Here is a 21,803-nt window from a genome sequence, read left to right on the forward strand (position 1 = left end):
AGAGCAATGGGCCAGAAACCAGAGCTGGACCCAGCCCCTCATCAGCGCAACCTACGTTCTGAAGCAGCACTTGGCATTGCCCTCCTTAGCTGACCTCCCCTCTGAGAGCGCCAGCTGCAGAGCAGGAGCAGCAGCAGCAGCACAGACAAGGCTGTTGTGGGCTCACATCAGAGCTATATCCTTTGGTTTGCAGGCACTAAATATCACATGCTGAAACAGGACAATCACACGGACCTTGCCCATGAAAAGGTCACAGCCCTACGTCTATCATCAGAGCTGACAAAACCGTTAAGAGTAAAAAACATCAGCTTTTTTACATAAGACCCGTGTTACAGTGTAAAAACAGAATCTGAACATGGGTCTAGTTTAACACAGACAGGGAAGAAATCTGGATTATTCTTGGGTAGGAAAATGGCGCTTTGGATTCTCTCTCCTTCCCTTGCCCCATTTAGTCTGTTTTTAACAGTGTTACTCAAGCTGTCAGGCTCTACGTGCTTCCCTAGGGAGACCGCTGTGTGTCTGGGAAACTGGAGAGAAAGATTTGTTTGCTCTTCATGTTAATGATTTGCACTTAGCACTCAAAGGCGGAAATGTCTCCCAGACAGAGCTTTCAAGCAAGGTTACCCATATTTTAGCAAATTTTGCATGAAAACAATCCAGCAAAAACATGCGATGCAAAAACATGCAATGCTTTGTTGGAATGGACTTGACCCTGCCTCTCCGAAAGATTCTCTTAGAATCGTCACCTAGCAGAAAAAAAAATCCAATCAAGTTTCTGTATCTAGAAGAGAATAGCAGTATTCTATTCTGGAACACCAGAGGAGAGAAGAAAAACTAAAATGGAAACCCTGAATGACAGACTAAAGAACAATCCCTTTTACAGCCTAGTTCTTAGTGAGTGTGCAAAACAGGAAATGTTTTTAGGAACACAAGATATATATGCACCCTAAGAGAGAATGCAACTAGTGAGCAGGTGGCAAACCTATTTATCTCCAAGTGCCTGGAGGTAGAGTATCAGAGTGCAGGTTGCTGGATGGAGAGATGCATCACATGTGAGTCAAGAGGTCAGGTACGTCTCGAGGTAGGTGGATGCAGATTTAAGTATATATATGACAGGCAAGGACATGCACATGCCTCAGGGTGAGAACAGCCATGATTTACAAAGGCATATGTCTGTATCATAGGAAAACTTGTGGAAAAAAAGGTGGGAGAGAGGTGTAGATGCATCTCACTGTGGCAGATCTGTGTTGCAAGACAGAAGGGGAGCATATTTTCTTAGAGGAAAAGGATGTACCTGCATCGCAATGAGGATGACAAGTTAAAGGTTTGCTAGAAAGATATTTGGGGCACTGCATGAGAGTCTTACAGCAATGACAGGGTGCAGTATATGTGATGTATTCAGATGCATATCACATACAAGTGGCCATCTGGATGTCTTTCAGAAGCTGTGTGTTTGTCAGGGTGTGGGGAGAGAAGTCTTCTGCGATAGCAGATGGCAGTGTGGAGGCTGAGTCATTAGGAGGCCTCAGGCCGCTGCCTCTTACCCAGTCTGACATAGAGCACATACTGCATGGAGTCCCGGGGCTCTGTGTACAGGATACTGCCTCGCATGCTGAGCCAGATGATTGCCACCTCTGCGATCATACAGCTGAGCAGGATGCCCAGGTAGCCTCTGCCGTGGTCCACCAGGTTAAGCGAGCAGGCCTCGTTGGGGTTGTACACCAGCCCGAAGAGCACCACGGAGAGGATCACAAACCTGCCAGTCACAAACCAGCTCGTTACCACAAGAAGCCAAAGAAAGCCACATGCAACATCCCACACCTGCTGTCCTCAAAGTTACCAAGGATCCTCAGTGTCCCACCTAACTTGGCTGCCGACAACTAGTATTAATTTGTTCTGGAAATCCTCTCCCCACAAGCCATCCATGCCAGCCCCACATCAGAACAATTTGATGATCTATGTCAAGGCACATTATCCCATGGGATCTGCTACTCCAATTGCTTTTCCTGTGCCCCTGTCCAGAAACATTGCCCCAAACTCCAGTGGACAATACTGGGTAGCTCAGGAGGATAAAGGGAGCTCTGGTCAGGCTTTTTCTTTGGAACTGGAACTTAGAAGAGCACTCCTCCAAACAACCAACAGCTGGAAATATGCTGGTGTCCATCAGAAATGCCCCACAGAAGCCTTCCGGACACTTGTATAAGTGCAGGAAGAATTACAGCTGTAAGGAACAGGAGCAGCAAAAAATAAATAAATAAATAAATCATGGAATTATTCAAGCCATCATCCTGCCTTTCTCACTTACCAGGTGGTATGCAGGAGGAAGAGGAAGACTGCTGGCAAAACGAGGTCATCGCTGCCTACAGACCAGCGACGGCGGAACACGACAATCCCTGGCATGGCTAGTGGGTCTGAGAAAGTTCAGCAGGCACGACACTCACCTCCTAGAAAAGAACAGAATCAAAGACACTGCTGATCCTCTTCACCCCCAACAGCAGAGCCCCGCAGCCCCATACCAGCAGAAGGACCACACCTGAGAGCTACCCTATTTTTACACCAAAGATGGCAGAGCTTCTTCCTTCCAGCACCAGGGGGCATGGCACGCTCGAGAAGGAGCACACAGGAGAAGAAGGTACAATTTGAAGGGTGGGAAGGATTCGGTGACTTAAACACCTGCTTCACCCGACAAAATCACCACTCACCCAGCTCCACTTCACAAGATTACCAGGAATCCTGTTGCAGCTCTGTGTCAGTAAGTAGCCAGGTGCTTTGGACAGGTTATGCGGGGGCCTCAACCCTGAACAAGGTCCTATTACCGTGTTCTTCCACAGACGTACCTGCTGCAGCCTCTGCTCTCATCCAACAGTGCCCTCCCTCACTTGGCTCAGCAAGCCAGAGCACCATTAACAGTTAGCAGTAGCATTTGACAAAGCTATTGACTGACTCCCAACAGAAAGCACTCAGCCGAGGGAGCAAACTCCTAGGAGATCTCTCTCTCAACCACAAGTTGCACAAAGCACCCTGCCAGCTCCACATCTCCTTTGTCTTCAACGTTGGCCCTGGCGGGGACTAGCAATTAAGAAGGTCGAAGATTGAGGGGCTGGCTGTTCCTCCTCGCATTTTGTTTGTGCTCCTATTTCTAAAGCTCCACAAACCCTTTTTAAAAAAAGAAACAGCAGTGATATAAGTCACAAGACTCCACAGGGCTATCCAGACACCTCCTCCCAGCAGAGCTCTCCCACACCACTTCAGTTCTGCTGTGCACGCTCCAGCCTGCTCCAGTCCAATCCTGCGGGGTCAGACCAGTCCCGTCTGTCCCCACAGCACCCCCTCTCCCCTCTGGCATTTCTGGTACAACACACTCGGACCCTCAGCAGCAGCCGTGCCTTCTGTACAGTTTTGTCCACCTTCTACTTCAGAGATCTCACCTCTGCACGGTCTGCCCACAGCCACCAGAGATCCAACTGCAGCGATGGTCGCTTCCTCCCTCACTCACTCCAAACCCCACCACGCTCCCGACCTGCACCCTCCTGTGCTACCACAGACCAGGGCACCACACGCGTTGGCCTCCCCTCTGAGCGTCCCCCCAAGGCATCTCAGTCCCAAATCACAGCACGGCTCCCAGCCCCTGCCCACCCTCCACCTGCACGTGCCACAGCCGGGGCGCTCCAGCCACGACCTGTGGTCACCACGCCGCTCCACAGCTGTGTCTTGGAAGCAACAACAGCTTTTCATACCGATCTGGCATTTTGCTGCTAGGCAAAAAGGAAAGTGTCCCCGTTTGTTACTTGTGATGTAATCAGGACTGCCAACAGCATTTTATGGGGAGTATCATCTGCTGCACCTCACACACCACACAAAAAACTTAACTTGCACGTCTCTAAGTGCTCCGAGTTTAAAAAAAAAACAACAACAACAACACAACGGTACAAGTTTCATGGTCACATTTAAACTAGTTTGAACCTTCTTCACTGTAACACGAGTGCTGGTTCTGTGACAGACCAGACTGTATCACAGCACCAGCTGCTGCAGGTAGAGAAACCTCCCCGTCCTACCAAGGCGTACTCAGTCACACGCAGTTACCCCATCCCTTTCCCACGGTGCAGACCACCCCAAAACAGAAGCCTCCCTGCTGTGCTGACACCCAGGGCCACCGGCTCAGCCCCACCTACCTGCTTCAGTCCCCAAGCACCGAAAACACGCACAAGTCTTGTGCACTTTCCGGGAGACTCCATAGCGAACAGGCTGACGCTTCCAGCACGTTACTCACTTGGGCGAAGGAAACGCTCCATTCCACAAACACAGCGAATGTGCAATTACAACACCATTTGGATTCACACTTCCTTAGCACATAATAATCAGAGCACTCGGTACATTGCAGCTCTACCTTCAAACTGCTCACTCCTCTGGCCATCTGGCAACTCCTTCCAGCCTCGCCGCGAATAACCCGCCTGCATGACAGCCCCTGTGCTTCCAGTACCGCTAGCCCCGCTCCGTATACGTGGATGCACTTTCCGACATCCTCATTTGCTCTGCCTCTGGCCGAGCTCAGCTCCCGTCATCCCCAGCTCACGGCCGTGTCCCACCGAGGAGCTTTCCACAACTCTTGGACCCCTCCAAGTGCAGGCAGGCGCTCTCCGCCTGCTTTCACCGCCCCACCAGCTCGGGGCAGGGTATCAGCAAGAGCAGCAAGCACCTGATGGGAATTCCTCGGGCAGCAGCCCGGCACTCACCGTCACACACGAGACCGGTCACCGTGGGGCTGTCGCTCCTAGCTGTATGCTTAGCAGGCAGCCAGCACGCTGCAAAAAGAGTCCCGATTAATTTTCAAAGACTGCCCGTGCCAAACCTGAACTGTGAGGCCCAGGGCCTCGTCCCTGGGTTGGGAAGAAAGGAGATGATAGAAGGCCTGAGACTGTAAAGCCCACAAAAAAAAAAAAAAAAGGCACCACCATAATGCTGTCACTGTGAAGACTCTGGCTGCGTGCCAGGGTAGCAGATCCCAGGAGTTACATTTCCAGAAGATGAAGATGGGAGTTCCAGCAGGGCAACTGGGAGGAAAAGTGGAAGGTCAGAGTGCAAACAGCCCTGAGACCACTGACCCTAGTTTGCAACAACAAGAATCCCTTGCACCGACCCAAAAATTGCTCCAAAGAGTGGAAGAATTCCCAGGACCTTGAAATCTGAACCGTGGTGCGAGAAGCCCCAAGCTCCCAACGTGAAATTCGGGGGAGGCACATGCAGGAGCGAGCTTTGCGTGCAAGGAGTCCAGAGCCCTGCCCCTTGCATCAGAGGCAGATGTATGGAAGCAGAAATCTTACATGGCCCGCGGTCCAGCTGCCGCTCATCCTTCTCTCCCGTGAGGGCGTTTCAGGAGAAGAGCACGTCCACGGCGCCAGGCATCACGAGCGAAGGAGGGAGCAGCAAACTCTTCTTGCAGCCATTGAGGAGCCCGGGCGGCGGAGGGAAGGACGGCGCGCTGCCTGCCTGCTGCCCACGGAGCCGGGCAGCATCCTCCCGGCAACTCCCTCTCCCCGCGAGCCTGGTTTCTTCAGCGGGGCTGCCGAGAGCCGAGCCAGGGGTCGTGACTCCCCCTTCCACACCCCCGGCACCCTCTGGAAGGAAGTGACATCATCCCTATTCTGAGGAGATTGTGTGCGAATTGTGGGAAGGATGGGGAGCAGCGAGAGCGGGCGACGCTGTCAGATGCGTGCGGGGAGATGGGAGGGAAGGGAAGGCTCCAGCAGCGCCAACCTCGAGCCTCCTCCTCCCGCAGCGAGGCCGGCGGCACCGGGAGCGCCGCGGGCACGGCCACGGCTCGGAAAAGCACCCAGGCATCGGGAGGGTGCTGAGCCCGGCCGGGAAGGCCTTGGGCCACCGGCATCTCCTCTGGCACGCACTGAATGACCAGGGGGAGGGGAGCTGGACGGGACACAAAAGGGGCACACAGAGGGGGCCACCCGCCGCAGAAAGGAGAGCCTGTTCCAGAGGAGCAGCCTCTGCCGGCCTTTTCAGCCGCTAATTCCTTGTGACACGCTCTGGGGTATGACAGGATGTGGGGGAAGGGGAGAATTAGCCGGCTGCAGGGGAAGGCTTAGAGAAAAGAGCAAGGGAGAAAAATGCTACAGCGAGACAACATTCCAGCTAAACCTGGGAGATTTAGTCTAATCCAACATCCCATCACGGCTGACATTAGCCTGGGAAGAAGGCGGGCGAGCACAAGCTGAGCCCAGCCCCAGCCCAAGGATAAGGGCTGCGCGCGCCCCGTGCCGCAGGAGCCCACCCACGCCACGCCAACACCCGCAGGAGAATCAGCGCCTCCCGGCTCCCCGCACCACGCAGGCACCCGAGGCTCAGCTGCACCCACGCAGCCCACGCCGACTCCTCGTGAGCCCCCTCCAGAGGGTCCCCCAGCCCCAGACCCGCCGGGCCGGGGGCTCGCTCAGCATCCCCTCCTCGGCTGCCCCAAATGCTCCCCAGGTCCCCGCTCGGCCTCTTGTGTTTCAGACCGTGACCCGCTACTCCTGCCAAGCTGAAGCTGCGAGGCCAACCGCATGCCAAAATCCAATCCCGCACAGCGCCACAAGTTTCTTCTCGCTCTGACGGACCGCTGGTGATGTCCATACAGAGACACTCGCGGGGGGACGCCCTGCTACCCTGGCACACTCATCATCTCCCCCTGGCACGAGGCGGTGACCTGTGTGCGACAAGACACCATGCAGGATGATGGAGCAATCCCAGCCCTAAGGGTGGCTCTGCAGACACACAGCAGTCACCGCAGGACAAGGCCCCTCGCTGCCCCGGCACTGCTCCTTCCAGGGGGAACGGCCCAGGACTGCCGTTTTTCACAGAGCTGCTTAGGAAAACCCACCGGGAAAAGTGCAACGAAACAAGCTTTGTGCACTCTGCCCTTCCACTGGCCTGTGCGGTCTCAGCAGAGGTGGCTCCGGGTACCTGGGCAAGGCAGCTGGTGGTGCAGCATCTTCATTTCCAGAGGGACGTGTTCCAGAGATGCGTCCTCTGCCTGCCACCACGCAGGATGGCACTCACGAGCACTTCCCGCAGCGCTGTGCAACTTTCCGCGTCTCCTTGCAGCAACAGGAACACGTTCTGCCCCTTGTCAGCATGCCGGCATGCCTTCACCTTCCTAAGTTACTTATTAGAGCTATTGAAGCTCGCTGGATTTCTTGTGGATGCCTGCATTTTTTTTTTTGTATATACTGAAGTGAACTCAGAAAGCAACAGCACTGGAAAATAACCACGTTTGTCACATTCAGGTGACCAAAAATGCCATTCAGCATGATTAACCAGACAGCTCCCGACCCTTAAGTGTGTGCTGCTTCATAAAATCCGAATCCTTCCCCTGCAGTAACAGCACTTGGGGAGCAGGCAGGGTTCCAGCCCTGCCTGAAGCACACAGCCCCCCTTCCCCTCCTCACAAGCACACCCCACAGCCACCACAGGCAGCCTGCCCCACGTCGGGTCGCCACCCCTGCGGCTTACAGAAGCCCCCTGTTCCTGCTCAGCATGCCTTTCTTAAGCACTTACTGTACTTGACGGAAATCATCAATTAGAACTTGGACCCGACTTTATCAATCCTTGGCCAGCTATTTTTAAAGGCCTTAAATGAAGCTCTTTCTGTTTCTGAGCTCGGACCCTCACAATCTGGGAATTGTTCCTTGCAGCGAGACGCAGGGGATGTGGTTTCATCCCCACTGAGATGTCCCGAGGCTGGTCAGGCGTTTCCTTGCCGGTGTCTGCACGCTTGCAAACCCATCTGGCCCCATCCAGGACATGGCCTGCGGCAGGAGCTGGACAGCGAGGTCAGCTGCGTCCAACTTCCCTGCACAATCCACCCACTAGCAAAGAAAAGGAAGAAATGAGCCAGGTGACAGATGAAAGAAAAGCATCCAAACCTTCAAAAAAAAAAAAAAAAAAAGCATCCCCTGGATGGGAATACCTCAAAGTAACATGGAAGGATACCTACTGAGTGCACAAGGTGAAACGGAGGCTTGTACTGTAACAGGAAGACAAGTCCCACAGCACCAGAGGAGGACGAGTTCTTCCAACACAGGGCTGCCTTTTGCAGGCAGCAGCGAGTCCGTATTGCAAGCAATGCCTTCAAGAACTGCAGGGAAAGCTCCTTCCCTGGGGGGAGATGGAAGAGCGGCTGCCAGAAGGCTGTGAGGACAGATCTGCCGTAACTGAGCAGGCTTAAGGGAGCAGATTTGTATTTTGAAGAATATGACACGTATTAACGTAACGTCTAGGAGCCACATTTACAATCAAGTCACAAGCTGCTCGGCACGAGCAGACAATGCAGGCAAAGTCACGGCTGTTGGAGTACCAGTCTCACACCTACTTTGAAGATCCTCCTCCGTACCCTCCTATTTTCCAAGCAGAAGGAAATAAAGTGAGGCAGTGCCAGAGCCACGAGGTCAAGTCACCAGGTCTGAGCCAGGAAAGGTTCAAAAAGTCTCCTGTGGCCTGGCCCGCTTCAGGCAGGGCTCCCCCACACCACGCTGTCACCAGCAGGGAACTGCTGCAATTAGGTCAGACCCAGAGCCACGACAGTGCCCACTGACACAGACACCCAGAGCACACACTGAGTACAACCTGAACTTCAAACCCCACGCGTGGGGCAAGCACTTACCATTACGTCCTGCTTTAAATCCCAAATTTTGGTTTAAATCCCAAATGCGGGCATGATCCTGCCCTTGGAAATGCAGTAGTGATGGCTGCCAGACTAGGCTGGTAGCAACAGAGCAGCCCAACACGCTGGCCTGTCCCCAGCTCTTCATCTTCGTCCCTAATGCTTCTTCAAAGCCCCCGTCCTCAGGCAGAAGCATCAAAGTGTCTTCAGGTGATTCGTCCCATCAAGGTGGGACAGCTGGACTAGATGATCCTGAAGGTCTTTTCCACGCTTAATGATTCTATGATTCTAATTGCACGTGCTCCTTGCTTACATCCATTCCCTTTGTCTCTTACCCCAGACACCTTGGGGAGAAATTGCTCTCGTGAGTCCTGCTCCATCTTCAGACAAACAACTTCTCCCACCCATTTACCTTCTTGAACCTCACAGCCTTGCAATTTACACCTGGGAATTTCAAAAGCCTCTTATCAGAGAGCTGTTCTGCTTCGTTTTAAGAAACAGTGCCTCTCCTCTAACAAGGAGAAAAAAAATCAGCTCTCAAAACCTTACTACTGAAGCAGGGGATGTTGTCACATCTGCTACACACTCTGAAATGGCTATTTTCCTGTAGGATGATGCCATACAGAGCACACCACAAAGGGTCCAAGATGGAAATATCACCCGCTTCTGAGCGATCATATTGCTAGTCCCAAGTGATCAGAGCTATTAACTGAGATTTAAAAATTCACAAGTGTATTTCCAAGAAGAGATGCTCCCATTACCATCTTTCAGTTGGATTTCAGGGTTCTGCAGACAAAGGGTTCGAGTTTCCAAGCATTTTTCTGCAACTGCAGGGACTGTAACTTCTTCCTATCTAACAACAACACGGGAGATAACAAGCATTTAACAACAACAACAAACACGTTGCGAACTGGCAGCGTATCTGCCTCCCTTCAAAGGAGCCTCACACAAACGGAGTGTGTGAGGGAAGAGCAGGTGACACGCTCACCCTTGGGCTGGGACAGTGCCTTGCTTCTTTGGGAGGGCTGGCTAGCCGTGCTGCTGCTGCCTTCAGCATGCCAAGATGAACACGTTTTCTGAATGATTTTTCTTCTTGAGACACACACATACAGACACTGGAACGACCGACACATCTGCATGGCGTGTGCTTGCCCACAGTGCTGCCCTTCTTCTGGAAAAAGAAAGAATTCTACCGACTCTCACTGTCCTTACTGTGAGAAGATGGATAAGTCCTAAGCAGAGCTGAACGATACCAAAATGCTGCTACTACTACTCGCAGCGCTCCTTCACAGCTTTCCAGCCAGCGGTTAAAAGCAGGATGAGGAATCCACGGAACTGAGAAGGAAGTGAAGACGCTCTCCCCCTGGCGAGATGTTCCCACGAACCTGCTGCGATGCCCGCGGCGCCCCTGGCACCAGCCAAGCCCGCTCTCCTGGCTGTGCTCGCAGCACAGCTCTCCTGAGCACAGCAAATGCTCCCAGCAAGTGTACTTCAGGGGTGGCTTCGCCAAGGGGGCTGCCCGCCATTCTCTGCTGCAATTAGCGAGATGTGTGTAAATAGGAGAAAAACTGGCAGGACCTAAAGTTCCCCTCCCTCCTCCCCCCAAGTTGGCATACCCCACAGGCCAGGATTTATCCACGGGCAGGCAAGGGACAACTTGGCAGGGGTAAGCACAGTCCTCTTAAAAGCGTCTTCAAGTGCCAAACAAGTTAGCGCATAAAAACAGAGATCCCCATGAGAAACCTGACTGCCCAAATTCAGGAAGAGTGATGTTCAGTGATGTTCTCGGATGTGAAAACAGCCTCACTCTACAGCTCCAGGACGACCAGGGATTTTATCTCAGGAGGTCTCACCACAGCATAGCTCCAAGCTTCAGGATTGTCAGGCTACAGAACGTTAAAAAGTCTCCACAAATAACTGGTCAAGAAACAACAGAAGCCGACAGACAGCCTCACCTTAAAACGAGCCACTTTACTGGAAACTTAGGAGTACAAAAAGGAGCACAATCCAAGTCTGCTGACATTAATTTAGTTAAAAACAACACCCCGTCGTTGTATCAATGCCGACATATCTGCAGCCACCTACATTTTGTGCTAGCAAAGCCCACAATCTGAGCTTTCTGACGATTCCAAGCTCGAGCAAAAATAATGTCCAAGTTGCTAGGGGAAAAAAAATGTATTAAAAAGTGAAACTAATTTTGTATTTCAAATAGAACTTACTGTTCTACAGGGTAATAAAACCTGCTAGTGTTTAATAGCCAGCAGTCAGTGACAAGAAAAGCCTGGCTTGATCAGGGAAGGAAAAGGATGCTGGAAAGTATCACTGGCACGAGCCAGCACAAGTCTGTGGGCAAAGCCAAAACGCCAGGCATCCCAAGCCCAAGTGGCATCAGCAGGCAATGCCAGCACAATACTGGCCAGCCCATGTTTGCATACGAGGTACAGCAGTTAATTTTTCCTGGACCCATCCACTGGGGATTGCAATTCTTCGTTTCTTGTTGTAACATCTCATGGCTGCCTTCAAAATTTGGTAATTCACAGTTGTAAACCACACAACTATTAATTCGCCCTTAGCAAAACCAACCAGGGCTGGGTTAAGTCAGCCAGGGAGAGAACGTGGTAAGTGGTGCTTTAAGGAATATTTTGGATGTAATCAACCGCTGCCAACCTGCCACCCTTGTTTCTTCAGGCAAGCTATTTTTCACTACAATCCTGGCAAATTCAAATCTGTCAGTTTTACTCCACCCTGCAACGCTTCTCAGATCAGCCAGGAGACAAGATCTCAGATCGACCAGGAGAAAAGAATCAGGAGCAGCGTACCTCGGGGTGGAAGTAAATGAAGTCGGCGATGGTTCCCTGCAGTGGCTAACCTCCAAGTGCCCTGTCCGCAGGAAGAGGGGAAACTCCAGCCACGCTGAAAAACAATTGCCTTTCTGCGATACCACAGCCAGGCTCCCCGGCTTCCTACTTTACACTAGTGGGCAAACAGTTTTCCCAATAACTTGACTCATTGCTTCGGGAATTCCCTAGAGGATGAGTCACATTACAGGGAAAGCCACCAGTCATTCTACGGGGAGCTACACGGACCACCGCTGCCAATACGAGAAGAGTGAAAGAAGTGGGAGAACAGAAGATCAGTGCCAAACTCTGGAAAACGGTGCGGTCAACAGCACTCCTTGGCACTCCTTCCCTGCTCCCCTCCCCAAAAAGCACGCAGGAGTGCTCGCGCCTGGCTGTGGAGAGGTGGCAGCAGGCTCCCAAGCCTCACGGTGGGGCACTGGAGGGAGGAAGCGCTGGCTCTGCTCGCATCAAGAAGCGCCTGACAGAGGAAGGAAGGTGCTGAGGAGATAAAACCATGCACTGTGGGGAGTGGAACGGCAGCACGAGGGGCACAGAGCTGCAGGGCCCCTCACTGCATCCCTGCTCAGCAGGGACCTCAAATAGCGCTGCTTCTGCTGCCTTACGACCCACCACAGCTTATACTGCAATTTTTCCTTTCCTCCCATCCCATTAGGACGTTCCTAAGTGCATCCGTGCTCCAGTCAAAAATGCTGAGAATGCCTGCTGCACGGCAAGGCTGCATCCTAAAGCACCTTTTCATAAAGCCACTTGCAATTGTTAAACGGGGATGCTAATGATGTGAAACCGTCAGGCTCATCTGTGCTGGAAATTCACTTCAGCCAGGCTAAGGCTTACCTGGCTGCTGCTGACGCTCACCTCCTGGAGCTGCATGTTTGCCTGTTTGTTTCAGTGATTTTGCCCTCAATTGTCCCTAATTGCAGGACCTGGGCTGACAGCTCCATTTCTGCTCAAACAGCGGGTCCTGGTGTTGTTTCTCCAGTCTCTGTGTTACGTTTGCACTGACAGGTGGCATCTGTAAGTCTTCTTGAGCACCATGTGCCTTCACCTGGGTTCAGCTCCCTCCATTTTGGGTGATGCATCACCCAAAGGCGTGCATATTCAGTCCCGTCCTTAAATCACCCAGGACAAGACCTGAACTTCAGAGCTCTTGATTGTTGGAAACGACTCCAACAACTAAGCTCTCACCATTTCTCCATGCCATCCACCTCTAGGGCAAGGCGCTGCGTGTTGTAAGAAGCAATCCCTTTCCTAACCCTTCTCCCATTACACCTCTGCTCCCACGAGCCACCCTGTGCACACTTGCTAACCCACCTCATGACCTTGTTTTCATGAGTCCCCCCCAAAAACCATGAAGCCTGGGTTCCCACTTTCCAATAGCTCACTCCCACCCAGAGCAGCAGCATCATACATTTTCAAGTAGGAGCTCCTCTTTTTCTTGCCGCAACTTGGGATTCCTTAGAGCCTTCACTGAAAATTAATTTAACATTAACTGATATTTCTGCTTGCAGCACATCCCATTCTTCCAAGGAAATTTAATAAAACAGAACCTAAATCAATATTCACAGTATCCTGTTTAGGAAACCAAACTCTCCTACTGCCACCATTCCCCCTCCTCAGTTTTTTGGACTCCTGCAGGGCATTATTTATGGAGGCAGACGCAAAAAACTCTGGCTTCACAGAAGTAGCATCAAAACCCAAACACCCTAATCCATTTTTCCAACAAGATCTTGGGAAATTTAATAATCTAACATCCCAAGGACCGCTGCTTTCCATAGGAGGGCTTCCCTCAGCAGGAATCCAGGCCACGTACCCACATCACAAAGCATATCCAGTTGCATTTCAGTTTACCCCAGGGCATTAAGGGAGCAGAGATCAAACACCCGAGGCGCTCGATCTGGTGAAGGACCTACCTGTGCAGCTCCGGACACACGAGCACGTGCACGGGCAGGCGCTTTTCCCGACACAAGCGTCAGCCCAGCAGCGACCGCCTTCACCGTCCATCCCGCACGGCACAGCCACCGCATCGTATTTGCTAAAAATCCTATAGCAGAGCTGCGAATTGCAGCTGGGAAGTTTCCTTGCCTGGGGCAACGCCCGCCATACCGCTCGGTACACGCGCTGTAAGAGACCTCTCAGCAGGACAGCAGAGCGCTGCCCTCGGCTGTTCAGCGCCTGTATCCAAACGCTGACCCTCTGCTGCTCCCCGTCTGTCACCTGCGGTCTCAGAAGCCTTTCAGACACTAAAGGAAAGGCACTTTGGAGGCAGGTGACAGCAGAACGGCTTTATATCGAGTAACGTGCTCTTCTCACCCTAAAGCAGCCCAAATCACGCAGGTGAGAATCGCTCAAAGCCTTCCCCGCTGCACCTAAGCTCACAGGGAACCTCGAAAGCCGGACTGGATTCTCAGACGCGGGCGTTTGTCGCTGCAACTTCAGAAGAAATCCGTGGTTCTGCCCCTCCCTTCTCATGGCTTCCACCTCAGTGCACGAGAACAGCCCTTGGAATAAAACAAAGGATTGAGCTAAGTACTCCCAGAAGAAAAAAATGTTTCCTTATTCCTGCCTGGAGAACGCAGCCTTCTAAAGAAAGCTGCCAGCCCTGACCCAGCTCATGTAAAGCGTGCTAATTACAGTGAAAATCCAAAGAAAGCAAGAGCAGGAGGGAGGGAGGGAGGGAAAGCCAGACTCCAGCTCGCTGGCTCACACAAATGACAGCTTGAGCAAACTTTCCCTGCCCGAGTGGCTGCTGCCATAAATAACGCCCTCCAGGAGCCCAAGCCCCAGTCACGGCGTGGGGACGGCAGCAGCGGCACCTCGCCACCCGGAGCAGCCCCACTCCTGCACCACTTTCTGAAAGCCGCCCTTGTCTCCTCGCCCCATCCTGCAGATTTGATGCATCTCTCGCCTCTGGCAACCCACTCCCCCATTATGCTGTCATTCTTTTACTCCCTTTCCTTTTTCAGTCTCCGCATTTTCCGTGGCTCCCCTCGATGACACCGCTCTGCAGCTCTCCATCGATTTCTCCAGGGCTTTGTTGCTCTGGAGGATCCCCACAGGAGCCGGGCTCCTCCTTCCAGCTGCCAGCAGCTGCTCTCCGACCCCAAACACTTGGCCATTAGGAACCTAAAGGCAGCCACCGAGGAACACAGCACTCCTCATAAAGTGAGCTCCTTGACCGCTTGCTGCACGCAGCTCCAGCCCTCTCCTGCTTTAGGAAATTAAGTCCCAAATTCAGACCCAGGGGAAGTCAGACAGGTAGCTCCCTGTAAGTTGGCTCACTTTTCCTCCAGCCTTTCTGGTGGTGCTGTCCCAGTCACACGCACGCAGCGCTGCTAGAAGAGGCTCGAGGGACAGCGTGGGTCCTGCACCTTCGTATGCCGCCAGTTGCTGGGACAGCAGACCGACAGCTTCCTCTTCCTCCTGAAAACTCCTGGCTTTCCTAGCAATGTGGGAAGATAAAACTGAAGCTGGGGCTGAATGCAGCCGTGCTCTTCCAGAACCTCAGCCCTGGATGCGTGTGATAGCGGGCGGTAAGCCTATTTTCAGTTTGGTACGCAAGCAAGGGTGAACGGAGCCCAGGTTTCTCTGATCTTGCCTCGTATTTAAGCCACATCAAAGGCATATTTAAGACAGAAATATGTAACCTGGAAACCCAGAACTAAAAGCCCTTTAGCTAAAAGTCTGGCACAGCACCGGGGCTGGACCCCACTGCCCTGCCATGTGAGCGGAAGAAGCGCTTCCTAGCTCCTTGGTTAGGTAGGCAACTCGATTTTAGAAGCTCACCCATTCAAGCTGGACCAGCCTCTACTTTTCCAGCTGTGGGTCCTGTGAGCACTCTTACTGTACTGTACGGCTCCGTTGCAGAGCTTATGTAGACTTCTGCCACTTTTATCTGCAGGTTACAAAAAAAAAAAAAAAAAAGCCTCTATTTATTGCTGTTTCTAATACACCAGAAGAAGCCAAATGATTTGGGAACAGCAGAACACAATCACTTCATTTGACAATTAATTCTGTTCATCACCACAGACCCTGGAGCTGGAACAGCTAATTCCCATCCCGTCCTCTGCTCTCCAAATGTGAAGCTCCACGCTCCAGGCAGCACAGCCACGTGCTCCTGCCTTCGGCCAGGGCGCCTCCCTCTGCTCCTGACGTGCCCAAGTTTCCATGCTCGTTTGCTAAACTGTCACTGCCTTGGTCTTGGCCGCCTGTACCTCTCTGCCCCTGCACAGCCCTCCCACACACCCCAGCGTGCTCCCTGCCTGCCTTTCCTCACGGCTCCAAGAGGAGCACCACGCCACAGGCGGCCTCAGCTCTCCCTCCAAAGAGGCTACGCAGGGGGCCAGACACAGCTCACCTTTGCACGGATGTTTGCACGATGTAGCTCACAGCTAATTGCACGGGATCGCAATGTAATCAAAGCATTTCTAGCCAGTCCCAGGGCTGCCCTGACATTTTCACGAAGGCAAATATTTTCTCCCTGTTGCCACAATCCTCCTTGTTTTCCTAAACTCCTCGCTTTGTCTCGTTAGCAGCTGCTGGAGAAGTGGCCAAGCACACGTTGGCAGGAGCTAGGCGAGCGTGTCAGCGTCGCTATCCCCTTGGCATCCCTCTGCTAACCACCAGGTTAGCAAAGACATACAAAAGGGAGGCGAGGAGGAAAGCTGCAGCAGTAGAATACCCCGGCAGAACATTCCTTGGCTTCATGCAGTTGTCCAGACATGAACTGCACAACATGGATTACAACTGCCTGCTTCAGTGGCTAACAAGTGGCTGCACTAGAAGAAAATCGGGAATAATCCTTCCCCACACTAACGGAGCAGAAGAAACACAGGCCAGTCACGCACAGGAGTTCCCTAACCCTGGTGTCGCAGACTTAGAACTACTGTAGGAGGTACAAAAAAAAAAAAAAGCAGGCCACTATTCAGAACATAAATCAAAAGCAAGGTTACTAAAATATAGATAAGCACAAAAATAAAATGAAAGGGATCAGAGATCACAAAAGAGGCGCTGGGAAAGGAGCAAGGTATGCTCCTGCCAAAAGAGAAGTCAGACAGAATTCAGTTACAAGCTTCATCTAAATGTCATCAGCTTGGGGCCAGCGAACTGCCAAAGAGATGGAAACAAGACCGGCCATCTTATCTGTGAGCAAACAACACTGAGCGATAGGCCAGACTAAACAGCTCGGCTGCACCACTCGCCTGGCAAGCAGCTGCAGACATGCCTGAAAAAACACCCCGCGTGCCCCACGTTGGCTCAGCTGTGCTACTCTTGTTCGAGAGGGCGATCCGACATAATGTGCTCCTCCTAAAACTTGTCACCAAAGCCCACATCCATCAGAGTTAACCAAAAAATAAAAAACACGTCGTCTTCCCTGAAGAAAATCAGCAGGGTCATCCTCCGAGCTCTCCAAAGTTATCCACGTGGAAATAACACTTTCTGGAAACTTGAAGCATCGGGAACTTCACAGCTTTGGCAAAACAGAGGAAAGCAGTAACGCTGCTCTTCCATCGGTGAGAAAGATAAAGAAGAGCAGCTGACCCCAAAGCTCACCTGGAGAGCTTCCCAACGGAGAGGGGGCTCACGCTCAGGAAACAGGAGGCTCCAGCAGCTCCCCGGAAAGGAAGCGTTTTGAAGTTGACTTTTGTAAGAAGCCACCTTTCCTCTAGTCTGGCAGACGAGATTTTCAAAAGCTAAATGAGTCTTCGCACTTGAATTTATAATCCAAACAGGATTATAAGAAAAAAAAAAAAAAAAGCTGTTTATTCAGATGTATTCCAGGACAAGCGATTGGCTCTGAGCCGACACACAGAAAGACAGATTTAGACTATTAGAAGAAAAAGTACTTCTTCCTCTCATGCTGTAGGCAATATATCATTATCCCTGTAATTAAATTTAGTGCCTTTGTGGCAATGCCTTCTGCAGAATTTATCTAAGTGTGGACTTTTTTTTCCCCTTTCCTTTAATTATAGTACAATTAACCATGAAGCGTCCGGTCATTTAAAGCTTTTCAATTGGGCTTCAGAAGTAGGTGCCTGAAGCAGGCTTTGGTGGGAGTGCTGTAATAATCTCAGAGCAGATCACGAGCACAAGACCCGGGGTTTTGCTACTAATTCACCTTTTGTTGTTGCAAGGGAATTTTCAAAGCTTGCAAAAGATCTTCATTTCATCTTTTGCAGTTACAGCACCCGATTCAAATCTTCATCCTTGATTAGAGCTCAAAGGCCTCAGAACAGTATTAAATTGCAATTAACCCAGCTGATGAAGGCATAATCAAGCACCTAAGTATCAGGCATAAGCCCAGCCCAGGCCTGAGCAATCCTGCATCATAATCCCATGCTATTTTTTTTCCCCTCGATTTCTTCACTGTCACTTAAATTCTGGACATGGCCACAAAGATTCGAGCTGAGATTTCCTACTGCTCTTTTCTGGGCAACGTGGGAAAATGTTTCCAGCCTTTCTGAAGAAACCTTACAGGAATTACGCCTGCATTCTTGCAGAAATGTTGTCTGACTTACGCTCTGCACGGACCTCTCAGACCACAGAGCCCAGCCCGCCGGCCTAGCAAACCACGCTTGAATCAATCTGAGATCTGCACATACAACAAGATGCAAGGACAAAAGGTACAGAAGAGCTTGTCAGATGGCTCCACTTCTTCCCCCAAAATAGGACTGTAACCACAGTCTCTGAAAAGGGGATCTCCTGAGTACTCATTAACAGATCACACAAGGACTGCACTGAGATGCCAGGTAGCTTCTTGCAGACCTTCGCAGCGTTCCTGAAGACAGCCTTTCCCACAGGCAACGTGCTTTCCCCAAAGATCTCTGCCTCTAACACCTGACAGCGTTAGACCTGACACAACCTGACAGTCATGGGGACCTCAGGAACCCACGCTGGGTCAAGCACTCGCTTCTCTCCAGCTGCTGAGCTGCAGGTAGCTACCAGTCCGCTTGGTTTGCTGCATTCCTTTCCTTCCTTGAAACTTGTAGCTCCAGGGGACGTGTCAGGAGTTGCTTTACAGAAAGGTGACATGAAAATATTGAAGTATTTTTACTGTGTGAGGAATTCATCATCAGAATCAGTGATTAGGCTACGGCTGGAAGCGAGAGGATTAAGAACTCTTATTTATCCATATTAGTGTCACTATTCATACGAACACCTGACTATTTTGTACATCTTATGATGCACAACATCCCGCCCATCATGTGGCAGAAAGCTGCACAGATAACTTAAGATTTTATTTGCATGGCAAAGAAAAGAGCAGAGCAGACAGTTCCAGAAAGCGTAGTCTGCTACAGCGTGCAGCTCTGAGGATTGACTTGCCCAACACCTGGTGAACTTGAGCATTCTTTCAAGGGGAAAAAAAAAAAAAATGAATATCTATAGGCTTCTTCCTTCCTCGGAACTCCTCGGTCACAGATCAGAGTGTCCAGCCAAAGAGCTGGACACCCTGCACACCGCAGTGTGCTGCACACAGCATCCTACTTCAGCCGAGAGAGTCATACCAGTGGGCCGACGATCACTCTGGAGTAAGGAAACAAGAACGCTGGCAGAATGACACCATAAATAATTCACTGAGACTTCAGTGATCTCTCCTGGCACTACTGAAACTTTAAAGGTGCTCCAGCTGCCAGACTGAAGTTGATCTGGAAAAGGAAAAAAGTATACAAAGGACATAAGAATGACCCCGCTGCCTTTCCTCAAGTACTCTTCAAACTGAAGCATCAGCAGCTGCACATCTTCCTCCTTCTCTCCTTCCTCTCCCCAGCTCCTCTGCTTTACCCTAATTAGCCAGGGAGCAGACAAACACAGGAAAATGGAAAGCTTCTGCGTTTCCAGCACTGGGAAGCTGTATATGGGAGCAGCAGGGGAGGTGCAGTGAGACAATCTGGTCTCTGAGATGTGGTAGGTTACAGGATAATACGTGTAACCTACCTAGATGTGCGGGCCTACGGGGACTTGCACGCTCAGCCTCACTTCTGGCTGGATCCGGGACAGCGCTGAAGCCTTGCCACTGCTCAGCTACCGGATTTGGCACCCCTAGCCAAACACACAGGAACAGCTCGCTCTCTGACACCGTCAGCTGGAAGGAGTTAGGGAACAGTAATGTCATCAGGACGGGAGTCAAAGAATACAGAAATAAATCATCGAATCAGAGGCAGGAAGGAAAGAAGATAAAGACCCTGACGAGTACCACAGCAGCCTGCCCCCTTAACGCCCCTCCCGCGGCTGCCAGCAGCAGGCATCACGTTCTGCTGCCTGCTGCCAGCCAGGCCCGCAGCGACCTTTCCCACCCGCCCCCGGAGGACAGGAGAGCCACGCACCAGCACACTACACCTGATTTTCCTTCAAGCGCCCACTTCTTCAGCACGTCCTAACTTCAGGGCAATCTGAGATGAGATTCCGTGCTGGCTTTTGCAGTTAAGAACGGGAGCTCGTAAGAAAAAGAATTGAGGGTGGGTTTTTCTCCCTCCACGAGGAAGGTGAAATCATGCTCTTTAAATAGTTCCAAGTCCTCAGCAAGCGCCCTCAGTACGAAATCTGCAGAGAAGGCAGAGCTGTCCTTTCACTCAACCACTTGATAAAAATGCTCTGCACATGTAACCAATCTTAATTCAAATTGCATTTTACTATGCTGGCAAGGCACAAAGCAGAAGGACTATGAAGAAACAGCACCGCTTCCCACTCACCGCAGCGGAGCAAAGTTTGCAGTTACACCGCAGGCACTGCATTCCACGCCAGCCACCGCCTCAAACGAAGCCCGCAGCGCCGGGGGCAGACTGGTCGGCTCCCCACGAGTAGAACGAAGCCCTGCCCCGGGGCTGCAGTCCCCAGGCACCCAAACGTGACCCCGACAGAGAGCAGAGGTGCTGCAGCCGGGCCCCACAGCTCCAGGGGTGAGCCATGCTCACGGTTTTGCTCGGCAGCCAAATCGCATTGACTTTGCTACGGGTCAAAGAACCAGGATGTGCAGCTACAAAGCGGGGTGAAAAAGTGCATTAAAGGGAGCTGTTTATAAGAGGTAAGTGCAAAACAATGGGGTTTACCCATGCGAGAAGGTCCATCCCCGAACGCCTGCTGTTCCTGAGCCTTTCGCTGCTGTCACAGACTGCTAAACCCCCCAAATTTCCTCCTTAAGCACGCCACCGCCAGGGAGCAGGTGCGCACCCATCTGAGGGCCAGGAAGGCACCGCCCCAGGCAGGTGCCTGCCTTCCACTGAATTTCGTTGGAAAACAGGATGACAAAACTAAGCCTCTTCATGAATACCTTTTTTTTTTTTTTTTGGGCATTTCCTTCCAAGCCCTCAGAAAGAGCAGCCTAACTTTGGAATCGCAGCTCCTTTCTGGTGGCCAAGCGCAGGTTTCCCTGACCCCATGTGGGTTTGTCGCCAGCCTTTGCATGCGGGGAGGTCAACTGATCTCCCCGAAGATCAGTGCTGGGCGGACGGGGCAAAGTCCCGCAGGTAACAGAAACTGCAGGAGAAACAACAGCAACTGTCTGCCCCAAGCACCAGTCCTACTTTAAACAGGGAGGTAAAAGTGGATTCAGAACTATTTCCTCCAGCCCATCCGCTCGGGTGGTTGCTAACCCTGCTCTTCAAGCACAGCTGCTCTGCAGAAGCCCCCGGTCTTTTTGCTGCCCACCACGCACAGAAGAGCTCTGAACCACCGACTTGGTCAAACAGCAGCAGGGCGGGCTCGTGCATCTGGCCACCCGCCTTGTAATTAACTCTGTGGCAGCGGAGCAGCCAGGCAGCCTTGAGGACGCGGCACAAAATCCCATCTCCTCTTCAGCGGAGAAAAACCGTAGTCAGGAGCCGATCGGGGAGAGAATGAAGCATATTAGTTTCCCACTCCACTCAAAGTAGAAATCTTTTTCCCACCTTTCTTGACAAATCCCCTTATAGTTGAGAATCCAAGCCCTTGCATCTCCTAGCTGTTCCCATAGGAACCTAACAGCCACAACTGCTTCCAACCCCACCGTTCTCCAACAGCAGAAATATCTAATGAAGTCTTGGTAGCCTTGCTCCTCCGCAGCAGGGATGTTACGCGTGTTTGAAGAACAGATAGAGATCACGCTCCTCATCTCTTCCACTACAGAAAGGTCACTTTCCCTACAGAAAGGGTCACTAACCCCAGGATAAGCATATCTTCCTCCCTATTCCCCTCTGCTAATTGGCATCTGCCACGTTTTCTCTCCAAAAAAAAATCTAGAGTTGGAACAAAAACTCCATTATGAAACACCAGTTCCGGGAAAACTCCTGCAGAGAGGCAGCAGTCAGGTGCAAGGC

General features: G+C 51.7%; 1 protein-coding gene across 6 annotated transcripts in view; it reads right to left on the bottom strand.

Moving 5' to 3' along the window:
- DAGLA (diacylglycerol lipase alpha) overlaps window positions 1–21,803 on the bottom strand; it is a 64,302-nt gene that overhangs the window by 33,621 nt on the left and 8,878 nt on the right. For 2 of the 6 annotated variants that reach the window (XM_032189097.1, XM_032189092.1), the window contains exons 2-3: window positions 2,306–2,444; window positions 1,545–1,756 (exon numbers count right to left, since the gene is read on the bottom strand). In XM_032189097.1, coding sequence (XP_032044988.1) covers window positions 1,545–1,756; window positions 2,306–2,400 — 307 coding nt within the window. In that variant the 5' untranslated portion in view covers window positions 2,401–2,444. Of the gene's footprint in view, window positions 1–1,544; window positions 1,757–2,305; window positions 2,445–4,172; window positions 4,334–4,387; window positions 4,410–4,733; window positions 4,864–5,321; window positions 5,673–21,803 lie in introns of those variants that run through there. The other 4 variants (XM_032189093.1, XM_032189095.1, XM_032189096.1 and 1 more) reach the window with 4 other exon arrangements.

This window comes from Aythya fuligula, chromosome 5, assembly GCF_009819795.1.
Source record: "Aythya fuligula isolate bAytFul2 chromosome 5, bAytFul2.pri, whole genome shotgun sequence".
Taxonomy (NCBI): domain Eukaryota; kingdom Metazoa; phylum Chordata; class Aves; order Anseriformes; family Anatidae; genus Aythya; species Aythya fuligula.